This window comes from Nerophis ophidion, linkage group LG04 (genome assembly GCF_033978795.1).
Source record: "Nerophis ophidion isolate RoL-2023_Sa linkage group LG04, RoL_Noph_v1.0, whole genome shotgun sequence".
NCBI classification, from domain to species: domain Eukaryota; kingdom Metazoa; phylum Chordata; class Actinopteri; order Syngnathiformes; family Syngnathidae; genus Nerophis; species Nerophis ophidion.
Genome location: NC_084614.1, coordinates 60,109,673 through 60,126,857, shown reverse-complemented (window position 1 = coordinate 60,126,857; position 17,185 = coordinate 60,109,673). Strand labels below are relative to the sequence as shown.

Here is a 17,185-nt window from a genome sequence, read left to right as displayed (position 1 = left end):
ATGCCAAACAAACACTTACCAATCGACAGATTTAAGTTGCTCCAGTGGTCAAAAGATGCAATCGTTGGTTAGAAGGCGATCGCCGAATAGCTTCAATAGCTATTCGGTCAATAGCTTCAGTTTCTTCTTCAATTTTGTTTTCGCTATCTGCCTCCACACATTTCAACCATCCGTTTCAATACATGCGTAATCTGTTGAATCACTTAAGCCACTGAAATCCGAGTCTGAATCCGAGCTAATGTCGTTATATCTTGCTGTTCTATCCGCCATGTTTGTTTGTATTGGCGTCACGCATTGACGTCACAGGAAAATGGACAGGTGGATTTACAGATAGCGAAAATCAGGCACTTTAAAGCCTTTTTTCGGGATATTTCATGGTGGGTATAATTTAGAAAAAAACTTTGAAAATAAAATAAGCCACTGGGAACTGATTTTTATTGGTTCTAACCATTCTGAAATTGTGATAATGTTCCCCTTTAAACTTATCATTTCAGTCACAGTCTTTAAGCTAAACTTTGTTACCTGTATGCAGCTTTCTAAACACATCATCATCACAAATTGCACTTTTCTTTCTGAGAAAACTGGACAGTTTTGATGTTGTTTTTTGTTTGTTTGGCTGTCATTAATTTTATATAAAAATAACAGTAATAATATTCTTTATTTGTAGCAGCACCTTTCCTGTCGTTGCTTTTAAGTCATTGAGCAGGTATTTGTATTTTAGTAGCAGCCTAACAAGCAGCACATTTCATAAATAAATAGGAAGAAGTATTATTTATTGTCTTAATTGATAATTAGCCCATGCCTAAAAATATCTCAGATGAATTTAAAAGCGATAGGTTGAATTGGAGCCACTGAATTAGTCGACTAATTGTTAAGATAGTCGATTATTATTCAACGATCAAAATAGCCGTTAGTTGTCGCCCTAATCTAATTATTGGATGCTGTGTTGCTGTGTAAAAGTTCATATATCAATCTTTTAAGTGTTGTGAAAAAAGCACATGCAAGTGCAGAAGTGCCTTAAAGTGGACATATTATACAAGACCGACTTTTCTTACATATTGCTACCTGTTTTTGTATATTTAGGATCTGCGTGAATCCCGAAAATTTGAAATCAAACAAGGCATTGCGGGGATATTTTTAAAACAGTCTTGCCCTCCTCCATCATTCCGCAAAACGAGCTGTTTGGAATTTGCCCAATTTATGACGTTTTTCCCATCGGTGACGTCAGTGGACATCTTCGCATACATTATAAATTTACCCAAATTGCCTTGCACTTATCCGCCATTGTAGTCTGATGCTATAGTCCATAAACGCCTTATTTTTTTTATCCTCTTGCTGTGAGGCAGACTGGCTCGTACATGCACATGCGGCCTCCGCTGTTGCCATTTATAATACTAAATAAATAATAAATGATAAATGGGTTGTACTTGTATAGCGCTTTTCTACCTTCAAGGTACTTAAAGCGCTTTGACACTACTTCCACATTTACCCATTCCCACACACATTCACACACTGATGGAGGGAGCTGCCATGCAAGGCGCCAACCAGCACCCATCAGGAGCAAGGGTGAAGTGTCTTGCTCAGGACACAACGGACGTGACGAGGTTGGTACTAGGTGGGATTTGAACCAGGGACCCTCGGGTTGCGCACGGCCACTCTTCCACTGCGCCACGCCGTCCATAGCGTGGAATTCTAACTTTTATCTGTCAGTAAACTCCCTATGAAAAAAAAAAAAAACACAACGATGACGGGGAGAAGACACAGTCAAAGTGGAGGAATGTAAATAAGACCGCCGCCCATTTTGACCATCCATCCATCCATTTCCTACCGCTTTTCCCTTTTAGGGTCGGAGGGGTGGGATACTGGAGCCTATCTCAGCTGCATTTGGGCGGAAGGACAAGTGGACAAGTCACCACCTCATCGCAGGGCCAACACAGATGGACAGACAACATTAACACTCACATTCACACACTAGGGCCAATTTAGTGTTGCCAGTCAACCTATCCCCAGGTGCATGTCTTTGGAAGCCGAAGTACCCGGAGGGAACCCACGCAGTAACGGGGAGAACATGCAAACTCCACACAGAACCTTGGATTGAACTCAGGACTACTCAGGACCTTCGTATTATGAGGCACATGCACTAACCCCTGTTGCACCATGCTGCCCCCATTTTGACCAAAGACTCCCCATTACATGTTATGTAGACCACAAGGAAGTGTTTTAAAGGCAGGGTCATAATATGACCCCTTTAAGCCTCCTTCACTCCCACTCTTCTGTGAGTACAACATCAATACAGCATTTTAAAGTCGGCGGTTTAAAGTTTACCGATTCTTGTTGCATTAACGGGGATGATAGTAGCTGTGTGAAATGGAGTAGCAGGACCCCATAGAGCAGGGGTCGGCAACCTTTACCACTCAAAGAGCCATTTTGAACTGTTTCACAAATTAAAGAAGATAATGGGAGCCGCAACCAATCTCGCTAATATCTGCTGATGGTCACCCACATAACAATAATAAGGGCGTGCTATTAAGCCATTGTCTTTGACGCCTTTTCAACATGTACAAACAGCTTGCCGGCCCAGTAAAATGTTGTACGTGGCTTCCGCTGATACAGGTGCACGACTGCAAGCAATATACTCAACAGCCATACAGGTTACACTGAAGGTTGTGATATAAACAACTTTAACATTCTTACTAATATACGCCACACTGTGAACCAACACCAAACATTTCGGGAAAACATCCTCACAGTTACACAACATAAAGGCAACGAAACAATTACCCAGAATCCCATGCATCCATGACTATTCCAGGCTATATTTTACACCCCGCTAGCACCAAAACCCCCCATCCCCCATCCGTGCGTCGGCTGAGGTATGCGGGTTTGGGGGCGCAGGGGTGTATAATATAGCCTGGAAGAGTCATGAATGCATGGGATTCTGGGTAATTGTTATTATGTGTTTATGTCGTGTTACTGTGAGGATGTTCTCCCGAAATGTGTTTGTCATTCTTGTTTGGTGTGAGTTCACAGTGTGGAACATATTAGTAAGAGTGTTAAAGTTGTTTATATCACAACCTTCAGTGTAACCTGTATGGCTGTTGACTATATGCCTTGCAATCTCGTACGTGTGACGATAGAAGCAGCGAGATGCATGCGTCCAGCCGGCACGCAGATAGCATGGTGTAAAGGCGGGCGATGACATGTTGTAGAGGACGTTAAAAGTAAAGCCCTCAATATTGTAGTCCGAGTGAAAATTGGAGAATGTTAACCCCGGGTTATGTCCGGGAGAGGCAACCCCCGAAACAGTCGGGGGGGTCGGCGATTATGCAGCTGAGCCACATCAGAGTGGCCAAAGAGCTGCATGCGGCTCCGGAGCCGCGGGTTGCCCACCCCTGCCATAGAGGGACCAAATTTTAGTATTGGCAATGTGGGCGACATTTTTATTTTTTATTATCCAATTTATTTAGAGTTCCCAGTACAAACTGAACGCCCCATAATAGTCCGGACATGCGCGAAACACATCAATTCCCGTCCTGTGAGGGTCTCTGAGTGCTTTGAAACAGGGGAGGGGCTCGTGCCAGCACATTGCTTCATGCTTTCACCTCAAATTCTCCAAAACATAAAAAAAGCCTACAATAACACGGATAAAAATTGCTAGATTTGTTGCTAGTAGCTGTTTTCAAAAAAAAAAAAAAAGTTGCCTAAAGTATTGGAAAGCCGCCAGATGTAGCTACAAATTGGCAAATGTGGAACTTCAAGAGGCAACTTGGCAAGGTGGAGGGGAGTTTGCATAATCTGATCCCAGGCCAGAGAGGCCAAACAACACAAACTGCTTCCAAATACATTGTATTTCATCCCTAAATTAAAATAGACCAATGTGAAAAATTAAATAAAAAAAGGAATTTGCAGTCATCAACTAACATGACCAACAGTGAAGCTTATTAAAACGTACTTGAGATCCTTGATGTCACAAATTGGTGACCCTCGCCCCATCCTTGTTTGTGATTTACTTAACATTTCATGAAAGCTGCTTTTATACCCAATCATGGCAACCAACTGTTCCCAATTAGCCTGCACAAATGTGGTATGTTCCAAATAAGTGTTTGATGAGCATTCTTCAACTTTATCAGTATTTATTGCCACCTTCCCCAACTTCTTTGTCACATGTTGCTGGCATCAAATTCTAAAGTTAATGATTATTTGCAAAAAAAAAAAAGTTTATCAGTTTGAACATCAAATATGTTGTCTTTGTTGCATATTCAACTGAATATGGGTTGAAAATGATTAGCAAATTATTGTATTCTGTTTATATCGACTTCTAACACAATTTCCCAACTCATATGGAAACGGGGTTTGTAATATATTGTGGTGTTGATGGTGGCGGAACAGGGCAAGGGATGGTTCGCCCAGGGCGTAAATCTCGCCAGGACCGCCTCAGATACCATAGCAGGGGTAAGATGAAATCGATTGCCAGTGTCTGCCAAGTGTAAGTCACAGTTGAAGCTTGCATCTTTGGTAATGATCTGATTGCGGGATTGCTAAGTAGAAAGACAAACATTTTATCCTTCTTTGTCTTCTGTGTAAAAAGGCCCAAATGTTAAAAGGCTATAATTTCTCCTACGGCTCAGAAGTGACGATTTTGCAGGCTCTGTGTGTGAGGACCCCTTCCATACTACCAATCATGGCCGCGGAATTTTCTTCCGTCGCTGTTCCGTGTAAACAACACAGACACAGAATGGATAGACAAAGTCAACCTAGGAACGGAATTCAGAGGCATGTCTTTGGTTGTTCTCATTCATCCAGGTCATTGGGCACTCAAGGCATTCAATTGATTTCAACTAGACTCTTCAGTTTGTCTGAGAAGACATTTCCCCTCTGATCCGAGCAGGCTTCATTATTTTATGAACTGATTTCATTTAGATTGGTCAGATATAGTCTTTGGTTGGTCAGATCTAATCGAACCACTTACTAGATTGGTCAGATCTAAGCATAAAATAATGAAGCGAAGCATCCTTTGTGAAAAAATGAACAGTCTGTTGCGATCGATTATATGCTCTGAGAACTTTGTAAAAATGTCAGACTCATAACAGAGTCCGGGTTACAACTATGAGTATTGGTATTTGCAATTCCAAGACAGGATTGTGCGGTTCTGCACCCAAAACTCACTTCCTCAGACCTCTTGTGTTGATTTTGTCTATCAAATCATCATTAGTGCTGCGTCTAAACCTCAAATTGGACTCTCAGCAGACTTTAATGGGATCTTGTTTGGCCTGTTCACAAAATATTATAGAAACTGCTTTTGTAGTGGTAAATCGTAACATAGTCATACTAAATAGAATAAAAAAACGTATTCATCTTAAGTTGTAGTTCTGGAGAAATGTGTCATTCGTATATGTCACGATGCAAAGTAAAAACCTCAAACATGTCACTCATCGACTGTTTTTAGCATGAAAATGCATCTCAAAAGCTATTAAATTGTGCTAAGACCAGGCTTGTGTGTCTCTGGAGAGAACTTACAGCTGCCAAACTTGAGTGGGCAGGCATGAGCATCCATGGGGAAGTCTTCAAGGTGCATGGGACATTCTGCTCTCACAGTCAGCCTACAGTCATCACAAAAAGACACAAAGGCATCATTTAAAAAAATCAATACAACAATACCGTTGCTGAAAAAGAGAACATGTGCTGTTTCCAACCTATCAGAGCTAAACGCTGTCAAAGCGTGTCCTCTTCCTTCTCGCAAGCACGGAAAGGTTTGCCTGATTTGCGGGCCTCTATTTTCTGACAGCTTGTTGGAAAAACAGCAAGTCAGGCCACCCGTGGCACACTAATCTTCCATCCGTCCACTCATCTCGCTCATCTGTGACAGCGACACAAGCTACCCCTCCCCCGGCCCCTGAACATGAGAAATACATGTCTTACAATACCCGCACAGCGCACCGTGGATTTGCGTTGCTATGTAAGCTTGGCTGATTTCATCGACTCCTGGCATTTGCTGTGTGAACTCCAACCACGGTTACAAATAACGTCAGGGTTTAATTATTTTATACATTAGGGGTCTCCAACTTCCATGACAACTGGAGTTACTTTGAATAATATAAAGATGTGAGGTAGTTGTGTTCTATTTTAATTACTGGCAACAGTTTAATTGTACAGTCGTCCTTCGCAGCGTCGCACTTCAAAAATTACGACTTCACAATATCAACAATTTTTTTGTCTTTTGTTTTTTTATGGGATTTTCTTTATGTTTTTACTTAAAATGAGTGTTAAATTACAGTTGGAAGGGGATTCTTACAACCCCATTCGTCGATGTTTACCTAACACAAGAAACATGACGAATTGAGGGTGTGCACTATAAACTTTAGCCGCCAGAGAGGAAAAGTGTTGAATGTCTTCACATGTGTTTTGTAGCAATTCCTACTTTGACCATAGCATAATTTGCTATTAAGAGTTGTGCTTTCCATAATGTTCTGCAGACTGCATTGCAGAACGATTAATACCCTCACCCAGGAATAACCCGTCTTCCGCCCGAATGTAACTGAGATAGGCTCCAGCGCCCCCCGCGACCCCAAAGAGAATAAGTGGTAGACAATGGATATATATATATATATATATATATATATATATATATATATATATATATATACAGTATGTGTGTATATATATATGTGTGTGTGTATAATCTATTTTTTGTTGTTGTTGTTTTTTTAAGACAAAGCTTTATGCTGTTATTATCGGCCAATGTCAACATATAGTTTTTTACCATTGTGTTTCTTCCTGTTTTTCCAATTTTTGCTGGTGTTTTTCCTTTATTTTTTTTAAAAATGTGCCTAGGGCCTATGATGGAGGAGTCACGGGGCACAGATCGGCCCCTGTCCCACACTTTGGGCAACCCAGCTGTATTGGCTAACTGTTTATGGTCACACTATTCCTTTTACAATGGTGTATTTGTCCATCCTGAGGTCACACGTGCGACACGAGTCAGCTTACGTCAGCGGCGAAAGTATTCAAATCAGCCATTTTTTTGTGTTCTTCCGTGTGATAAAGAGGGGATAAACGGGGAAGTCCTTTGTTGGCTTGTTTTATTATATATTACTGCATTTGCACATGTCATTGTTTACTTTTGTATGTACAATAAATCTTTACTTTGGAACAATGTTTACGGAGTCTAGTATTAGGCTTGTTAGCTTCCCGTTGCAGGTGAGCGATGATGGTCATGGACTTGTGGTTGAGAAAACAGTCAGCCTTAATGTTTATGGTCACACTATTCCTAATATAATAGTACATATGTTCATCCTATGGTCACATGGGGTACACGAGTCAGCTTACATCAGGGGCAAAAGTATTAAAATCAGCTGTTCACCTGGCGGGTTTTCTCTTGTGTGATAAAGAGGGAATATACGTGGAAGTCCTTCTCGATCTTGTTTTATTATATTTTACTGCATTTACACATGTCATTGTTTACTTTTGTGTGCACAACGAATCAACAATAAATCCGTACTTTGGAACAATGTTCACGGACTCTAGTATTTGGCTTGTTAGTTTCCCGTCGCAGGTGAGCGATGACAGTCATGGATTCATGGTTGAGGAAAGAGTCGTTTGATGTTGGATTCTAGAAAATTTCCGATACGCTTCAACAGTCAACCTTAATTTATTGTTGCAGCACGATGATTTTTGTGCACGTCATGCCATGCACGTTTGGGAGACAAGCAGGTGTATTGTGTGGCCACACTTGGGGGTGATGCTGGGGTATGCTGATCACTCTCCAAGTGATGTCATATTATTATTTGTTTTTCTAATATTTCCACGATTAACCGGTTGGGTGTCAAAAATCGACTACTCGATCGTGATCGATGGGTTAGCGACCCCTGTATTACAGTGTAGTACTAGTCCTATTTCCTATCATAATATTGTAGCAATCAAAACGGATATTAATCAGTAAGCACTTCCTTTTCCAGGTTAAACTTTTAGGAATTGTCAGAAATGGAATAAAAAAAATTAAAAAAAAGTAGAGTAGACGTTTTACTACATTAGCACACATTTACGTTACAAGGTTCAATTTGTTAGTGTGTATGCTTGGAGTGATGAATCTGGAATCTTGAATCAATTTGTTAGTGTGTACGTTCGCCATACCACCTCCGCCCACAGAGACAAAGACAGTGGATGACTGATAAAAGAGTTCACTCTGATTATTTCATTCTGCTATAGATAGCTCAAAAATGTGCTGGCGGGTATGGATAAAACTTCCCGCGAACGGGATAAGGAACAAATTAATAGATTTTAGAGGGGATCCGGATCGCTCTCTGGATTATTTGTATTTAATTGCTTTAAAGAATGTTTTTATCACATTTGAATGTTTCATCCCCGGTATTGACCAATAAATGAAATAAACAGAATCTCCATATATGGTGAAGTACCTCATGGTGTAGAGCAGCGTGCCTTCCTCTGTGATCCGCAGTAGTTTGTTGGGCATGGTCATGTTGTGGGCGACTGACTTCTTGCCGTTATGGAAGAAAGTATCAGGTGTCCAGATCTTGCTGGCCATCAAGTTGTTGAGACGCAGCACGGCCATGGGACCTTTGAACTTTAACCTCTCGTCCTTCCAGCTCTGTCTGAAGAACACGTCAATGGTGTACTCCTACGATGTGGATAAAGGGTCACATGGTTCAACCTCAGCTTTTTGATACCCACCTTGTTTCTTTTCTACTGTATTTTCTTCATGTCCGTTTACGCCGCCCTTCTTCCTCGTGTCACTTTGATTTTTATACGGCAGCCTCGGCCTACTTTTCCCTGCTGGTAGCTGTCTCTTCACGTTAGTAGATGGAGGTGCACGATTCTCTGCATGGCTTGCTTTATAAGACACTGACTGCCTTGTTATTTTCACAAAGAATGCCCATTTTCCTCAAAGGGGAACATTATCACCAGACCTATGTAAGCGTCAATATATACCTTGATGTTGCAGAAAAAAGACCATATATTTTTTTAACCGATTTCCGAACTCTAAACGGGTGAATTTTGGCGAATTAAACGCCTTTCTATTATTTGCTCTCGGAGCGATGACGTCACAACGTGACGTCACCTAGGTAATCAATCGGCCATTTTCTCAAACACATTATACACATCGAGACAAATCAGCTCTGTTATTTTCCATTCTTTCGACTGTTTTCCGTACCTTGGAGACATCATGCCTCGTCGGTGTGTTGTCGGAGGGTGTAACAACACGATCAAGGAAGGATTCAAGTTGATTTACGTAGAATGTGCATCGATTAGCACGGTATGCTAATCGATGCTAACATGCTATTTACCGGTGATGCTAAGGCAGACATGGAACAGAGATGTATGGATAACCTGCAGATGTATTTCCAACAATAAAGTCAACGAAATCACAAAGGTGAGTTTTGTCATGTTATTGACTTATGTGCTAATCAGACATATTTGGTCGCGGCATGACTGCCAGCTAATCGATGCAAACATGCTATTTAGGCTAGCTATATGTACATTTGTAGATATATTTGCATCCAGCGTTTCCCTGCACCCACATTTAATGCCAAACAAACACTTACCAATCGACGGATTTAAGTTGCTCCAGTGTCACAAGATACTAAAGTCCCGAACGTTTGGTCTGCACGTTTTACCGGCGATGCTAAGGCAGACATGGCTAAATAGCGTCAATAGCTATTCGCTCAATAGGTTCAGTTTCTTCTTCAATTTCGTTTTCGCTATCTGCCTCCACACTCAAACCATCCATGAATTGATTAACGTGGACCCCGACTTAAACAAGTTGGAAAACGTATTCGGGTGTTACCATTTAATGGTCAATTGTACAGAATATGTACTGAACTGCGCAATCTACTAATAAAAGTATCAATAAATCAATCAATCCGTTTCAATACATGCCTAATCTGTTGAATCGCTTAAGCCGCTGAAATCCGAGTCTGAATCCGAGCTAATGTCGCTATATCTTGCTGTGCTATCCGCCTGGATAGCATGTATATCACTGGATGACGTCACAGGAAAATGGACGGTGGCTTCACAGATAGCGAAAATCAGGCACTTTTAAGCCTTTTTTCGGAATATTGCGTGATCGGTAAAATTTTTAAAAAAACTTTGAAAAATAAAATAAGCCACTGGGAACTGATTTTTATTGGTTTTAACCCTTCTGAAATTGTGATAATGTTCCCCTTTAATAATTGTAATTTGTTCCATGCATTGCATGACAGATCAACTTCTGGTCATAGGATACATTGTTAGGTGAAAAGATGATCATGAGCTAATTTTTCTCAGCAAATGCAAATTGACTCAAAAAGGAAGCGGCTGACTCAAAATCAGGCAGATATTTGATTCTGAAACCATCTAATGATAGGCACTCAAAAAAAATATTTATTGGTTCCACATAACTGCCCAGCTGCTAAAATGAAAGCATTGTTGTGTTTTTTTGTTTCTTTTTTTATTTCTCCCTAAAATCATCTATCTCCTCAGCCATAGTGAGATAATTACTGAGTTGAGACAAGTTCCGAGGTGAGAAAAGAGGAAAATGGGAGGAAAGTCTCCTCAGATGTTCCCCTCAGCAAAAAAAAAAAAAAGTGGCCTACATGTCAGCTTTGGCAATTACCAGAGACGACGTCAAAGGGACTACACATTCTTCTACATGCTGGGAGCAGAGAAATGGAAGAGAGGAATTTGAATGAGGTTAACTGGTTGTCAGCAAATTGAAGATATTATTACCATTTTTAATTGTTGCCTTTGATTACATGTTACTCTTTTACAGTATCGCTGTATAAGACATACATGTTGTATCGGTTGTTTTGCAACAAAAGAGCTGTGGCATGATATAAGTTTTGTTTTATTTGTAATCAGTACAACTAATTGAATTAGTGTGAAATAATATATTTACTCGCATGTTCAAATTTATCAGGTAAATATATTTTGGATATTTACTGGACATTTTCAGCTGCTTTGCAACAAAACAGATTTAAAATAAAAATACATATATTTTTTTGATTTTACGAAAGTCAGTACGATGATCGTAATTAATATTAAATTGTATGGGACAAGCAGTAGAAAATGGATGGATGGATGGATGGATGGATGGATATATATATATATATATATATATATATATATATATATATATATATATATATATATATATATATATATATATATATATATATATATATATATATAAACATATTTTAATGGAATATTTTGGAAATTCACTGGAAATGTTCTGCTGCTTTGCAACAAATTAGCTCTGACATGAAATTATTATTATTTTTTTATATCAGTACAAATAGTGTGATTAGTATAAGATATCATTTGCACTGACATGTTTTTTTCATCTAAATTCCATAAATAAATATTTCAGAAATTTACTGGAAATTTTTTCTTTCTCGAAAAATGGTCCTACCATTAAAATTAGTCCAACATCATATATATATATATATATATATATATATATATATATATATATATATATATATATATATATATATATATATATATATATATATATATATATATATATATATATATATATATATGTGTGTGTGTATATGTGTGTGTATAAATGTATGTATTTATGTATACATATATATAAATTAAACATCAGTCCAAGCTAATTTAATTTGTAGAACAACAAAGTAAATATTACTAATAGCACTAGAAATATATACAACTAATTGTATTAAACTTAGGTTTGGATACAACACAAATATACATTGGAATTAGTGGAAATTTGCACACAAAATAACAGACTTCAAATAAGAGACAACAGACATATAAAAAAAAAGTCATCTTTATGAATTATTATGAATTCACCCTTCAATCCTCCCCTTTTGAATTTGTGACATGTTCCCATCACCAGCAGTCAGCCATTTTACTGCAGGGTTTAAGTCAATTTTGCACAATATCCTTCTGAATTCTGAACTGAGCCTCACAGTTTTGAGTAAAGGTGAACACAGTTTTCATCCAGAAGCTAAGAAAATAGAAAATGCAACAAACACTTTGTGGTCAAAGGCATGGTGGGCGATGGATCATCATGCATTAGTGCGGATGATGGCGGCAGGATTATAACTGTGGGCTCGCAAACACATTTCACACGAGACAGTTTTATGAATACATCAGGAGTTAGCCGACTGAATCGTGAGCATGAAGACATATCTCTTATAACTCGCAGTCGGCTGTCAGGTCCACACGTGCTGAGGAAGATGATGTGGATGAAGTGGGCATGAAGAGGGGGTACTGGTGACATTTACGCAGGCGAAAAGAGAGAGAGTCTTACCATGTCGTGGTCCGAAACTGGCCCAATACTAGTCACGAAAATGTCAGTCTTGACTTCAGTTACACGCTCTGTTGAAGCAGGAAATTGGCAGAGTGAGTGCCTGTCAGTGACATTCATTAGCACCCCCGACCCAAACCTGCAGTACCTGTTAATGCAAAACCACCTGGATGAACAACGCATCACAGAAACATCAACAACAACATAAACAGACCCAATTTGGATGTCAATAAGCTCTTGTGCGAGTGTTGGCGTGAGTGTCGGCTCCATTACTGGGACAGTTCAATCTCCTCATAAATTTGCACAAATAAGCCTCTGTGCTCGCATAACATTGATGGGAGTATGGCCATCATTCCTCCTCCTCTTGTATTTGGCTGCCGTATCGCACCAACACAAACCTCTGTGTCCTTCATGCAACAAGTCTCACGTTATGGCTCCCTTCTTTCTACTTCATTGTTAGCAATTTTTTTTTTAATCTGGTTTCAGCGCTGCCATTTTGTTTCTACAGCCGACCACAGTCATCAGATAATAAGAGTGTAAGGATGATTCACGGTATGTCCTCCATACACTGTTGACCATGCAATACTAACCCACAATGATACAAGCATGATGTACTATACTGTACTGTACTGTTATATGATTCACTTCAATTACAATGTGAGACAAAATGGTTCATGCCATACATAGTTTTATCCAATAACAATCCAATATGATATGTTGTACTGTAGTGTAGAGGTCTCAACCCCGTAGCCCTTTCCGAGTAGCTCTCTATAGGGTTATAGAAATGTGACAGGCTATTATGCAAAGCTGCTTCACGATGGCCAAACAATAAAATGGTTTTGTGGAAGGGGGTTGTGGCCTGCGGGCCTGCCGCGGAACGGGGTGTGGACACCGGCCTCGAAGACAGCGACAGGTGCGTAGATGGCCCAGGTGGGCCTTGTTATCTAATCACCTGTCGCTTTTATTAGCAGCACCCGTGAGGAAACGGGTAGTTGGAATTGGGGGTGCTGCTGAGAGACAGGGACGCAGAAAAGACACTGTGCTGAAAAGCAAAATACTTTGCACCATTGAAAAAAATAAAAGAGTGTTATGTCCTGAATTCATGGCAGTCTGTGGTGGTCTGAAAAACCCACAAGAGGGCAACTTCTACAGTTTTGAATGGCTCGTTTACATAAACAATGAGTACTAATTTGCACAATAATGTAAAATAGTGACTGGGAATTGGTCCTCGAGGTTCACTTTAAGCCAGACTCCAGGCAACAATGGACAGTTGAAGCAATCTATAGTTTGAACTGGCGTTTTCAGAATATACTGTAAGTACAGTACATACAAGGCCTTACTAAAAGCAGTTCTTCTGAAATAACGGGACGGCGCGATGTGATTCCAGGGATGTGTGATCCTGGAGAACATGCTAAATCAGTATTCTCCAGTATCATGGTTCAAATATTGATTCAAAAAGCTCTGCACTTCAAGACGTGCTAATTGTAGACAATAATCCTGATTTCCTCATTTTGATTAAAAAAATAAAATAAAATACAATTAACACAAATTGAAAACGGATGGATGGATGTTTTATTAATTTTTGCTTTGTATGGTGAACTGTTTATATAATGTGCTCCTGAGTTAATTTTGCATCCATCCATCCATCTTCTTCCGCTTATCCAAAGTCAGGTCGCAGGGGCAGCAGCTGAAGCAGAGAAGCCCAGACTTCCCTTTCTCCTTGTACTTCGTCCAGCTCCAGAGACAGTCTCGCCACCGTGTCCTGGGACTTTACCGTGGTCTTGTATCGGCCGGACAGGCCCCAAACACCTCCCCAGAGAGGCATCCGGGGAGCATCTTGACCAGATCTCCCGTCCAAAGGCAAAACCTTGTAACTCACTTCTAGCTGATTTTGAGAAAACAAAGGAAAACCAATCTATCTTGATGCTGTCTTACAAAGATTTACAAAGTCATCAAACGTATAGATGTTTTCTTGAGCTTTCATTTTCTTGCCGATTGAGCCATGGATTGAATCTGCTCACATGAACGTGTGCCCTTTCTCCAGATATTTTATCACAATCTCGGGTGGGCCCCATTCTGCGTTTGCACATTGGGCAAGAGCCGTGTACAGCGTCCAGTTTTTATTTTGACCTCCACAGTTATCTGCCCAAAACAGTATGCAAGGGGAAGAATCAAGAACAATACATTTAATGAAGGTGCTTGCAACGTCCTGGGCCAATCTTCCAAATATCCCCTCGTGCCATAATATCACATAATCAGGTTGACCGTTGGCCCCCATTCGTGCAAATGTCTCATTAAAGACAATAAGGCGACTGACAAAGAAGCTCAGATTGGTCCCTTGAGATACTAGGTTTTTCTGTTGTATCCACGCGGTTATGTGGTAGTTGCTAGGTCCTGCCATGCGCGTAACAGCTTACTTACGGAACAAATTACAATATCGCATACACAAATGTAAAGCATATCACCTAGGAACTCCAAAATTATTATCAGCTCAGTTTTGACCAAAATTGAGTTACTGGGTTTTGCCTTTGGACGGGAGAGATGCCCTAAACATCTCATCTGGCTCCTCTCGATGTGGAACTCCTTCCGAATGACAGAGTTTCTAGCCCTATCTCTAAGACACAGCTCCGCCACCCGTTGGTAACCGTCTTTTCGGTCACAACCAAATCTCATGGCCATAGGTGAGAATAGGGATGTAGATCGACTGGTAAATTGAGAGCTTTGCCTTCCTGCTCAGTTCCTTCTTCCCCACTATGGATCGAAACAGGGTCTGCATCACTGCAGACGCCGCACGGATCCACATGTTGATTTCACGATCTACTCTTCCCTCACTCATTAACAAGACTTCGAAGTACTTTAACTCCTCCAGTTGGGGCAAGATATTTTCCGAACCCGGAGATGGCCCTCCACCCCATCATGGACTCGGACTTGGAGCTGCTGATTGTGACCCATGTATGTTTCACACTCGGATGTGAACTGATCCAGTAAGTGCTGACGATCCTGGCCAGATAAAGCCAAGACCCAGCAGGCACAAGATTCTGATACAACGTTGATTATGTATGTGTGTCCTTTAAAACTGACTTTGAAATAACGTTGAGGAATAGTTGTATTTGTAAGTTGAGACAAAGTTGATGTTCAATGTTGGATCCACGTTGTTGGTTGGGAAATTACCAAATTTCAATGGTCAAATCAACGTCACAACCTGACATTAAATAAACATTGTTAAAAAGCATGTTGTTTAATCGTTGTGTTTGTGTTGTAGAATATTGTTAGAAAATGATCAAATGTCAATGGTCAAATCAACGTCAGAACCCAACATTGATTAAATGACGTCCACAAAGGAGATGAACAGAATCGGTGACAAAGGGCAGCCATGGCGGAGTCCAATCCTTACTGGAATATTGCAATTGAATTTTTTTATATTTATAAAGTTTATTTCATTTTATTTTTCAGTATCAAATATTTCAAGTCGGGTCAGAAAATGTTTTTACATAAGGGTTGATCTTTTTTTTTTGTACTTCAGGCAAATTGATGGATTTTGAACCATTTCTGTTACAGATTATAAGCAATGTTAATACATCCATCCATCCATTTTCTACCGCTTGTCCCTTTTGAGGTCGCAGGGGCTCGCTGGAGCCTATCTCAGCTGCATTTAGGCGGAAGGCGGCATACACCCTGGACAAGTCGCTACCTCATCACAGGGCCAACACAGATAGACAACATTCACACTCACATTCACACACTGGGGCCAATTTAGTGTTGCCAATCAACCTATTCCCAGGTGCATGTTTTTGGAGGTGGGAGGAAGTGTGAGTACCCGGAGGGAACCCACGCAGTCACGGGGAGAACATGCAAACTCCGTACAGAAAGATCCCGAGCTCGGGGTTGAACTCAGGACCTTTGTATTGTGAGGCAGACGCACTAACCCTTCTCCCGCTGTGCTGCCCTACGTCAATGTCATCCCAATACGAATAAGCAGGAACCTTAAAACAACAACATTGTAACCTTGCAACATGTTTATGATGCTGACTTTAGAATAGAATAGACTTTTATATTAATTAATAGGGTTTTTCACTCTGACCCCCACATCAATCAAAGCCATCCATCCATCCATCCATTTTCTACCGCTTATTCCCTTTGGGGTGGCGGGGGGCGCTGGTGCCTATCTCAGCTACAATCGGGCGGAAGGCATTGTACACCCTGGACAAGTCGCCACCTCATCACAGGGCCAACACAGATAGACAGACAACATTCACACACTAGGGCCCAATTAGTGTTGCCAATCAACCTATCCCCAGGTGCATGTCTTTGGAAGTGGGAGGAAGCTGGAGTACCCGGAAGGAACACACACATTCACGGGGAGGACATGCAAACTCCACACAGAAAGATCCCGAGCCCGGGATTGAACCCTGACTACTCAGGACCTTCGTATTCTGCCACCGTGAAGCTTAATCAAAGCAAATACAGTTTTTTTTGTAAGTTTTACCTTAATTTATTGTTATTTTTTTATATAATTGTTAATAAGGATACACTGTTATGCAGAGGTGTACTTTTAACAATTTTATAACCAAATTATACTATTATTGCAGGTGTGTGTGTGGTGGAGGGGGGGTTCTTCCTCCAAAGGAGAAGTATTTACGAAACACTGCTTTAATGTCATTGATAAAAAATAATAGTGTACATTATGTTGCTATTTCAACTAATGAATGAGTTAGGATATGACGCATAACTGTGTCCTTGTAGGCGCATGATAGCCGGGCTTCTCCTGAAAAATAGGCTTTATTGCTGGTTGTATGACTTTTTTTTAATTCATTAACTGTTTTATTATTTTTGTTAAACTTTCCCTTTCAGTTTGGTATCAAACGTGTATGCGAACTTAAATCATAGTGATCGCAAGTTAACAAAAGT

General features: G+C 40.3%; 1 protein-coding gene across 2 annotated transcripts in view; it reads right to left on the bottom strand.

Moving 5' to 3' along the window:
• The window catches only part of gabra1 (gamma-aminobutyric acid type A receptor subunit alpha1), a 92,515-nt gene that overhangs the window by 58,113 nt on the left and 17,217 nt on the right, over window positions 1-17,185 (bottom strand). For both annotated transcript variants that reach the window (XM_061898614.1, XM_061898615.1), the window contains exons 4-6: window positions 12,281-12,348; window positions 8,415-8,635; window positions 5,518-5,600 (exon numbers count right to left, since the gene is read on the bottom strand). In XM_061898614.1, the coding sequence (XP_061754598.1) occupies window positions 5,518-5,600; window positions 8,415-8,635; window positions 12,281-12,348 (372 nt within the window). The remainder of the gene's footprint in view (window positions 1-5,517; window positions 5,601-8,414; window positions 8,636-12,280; window positions 12,349-17,185) is intronic.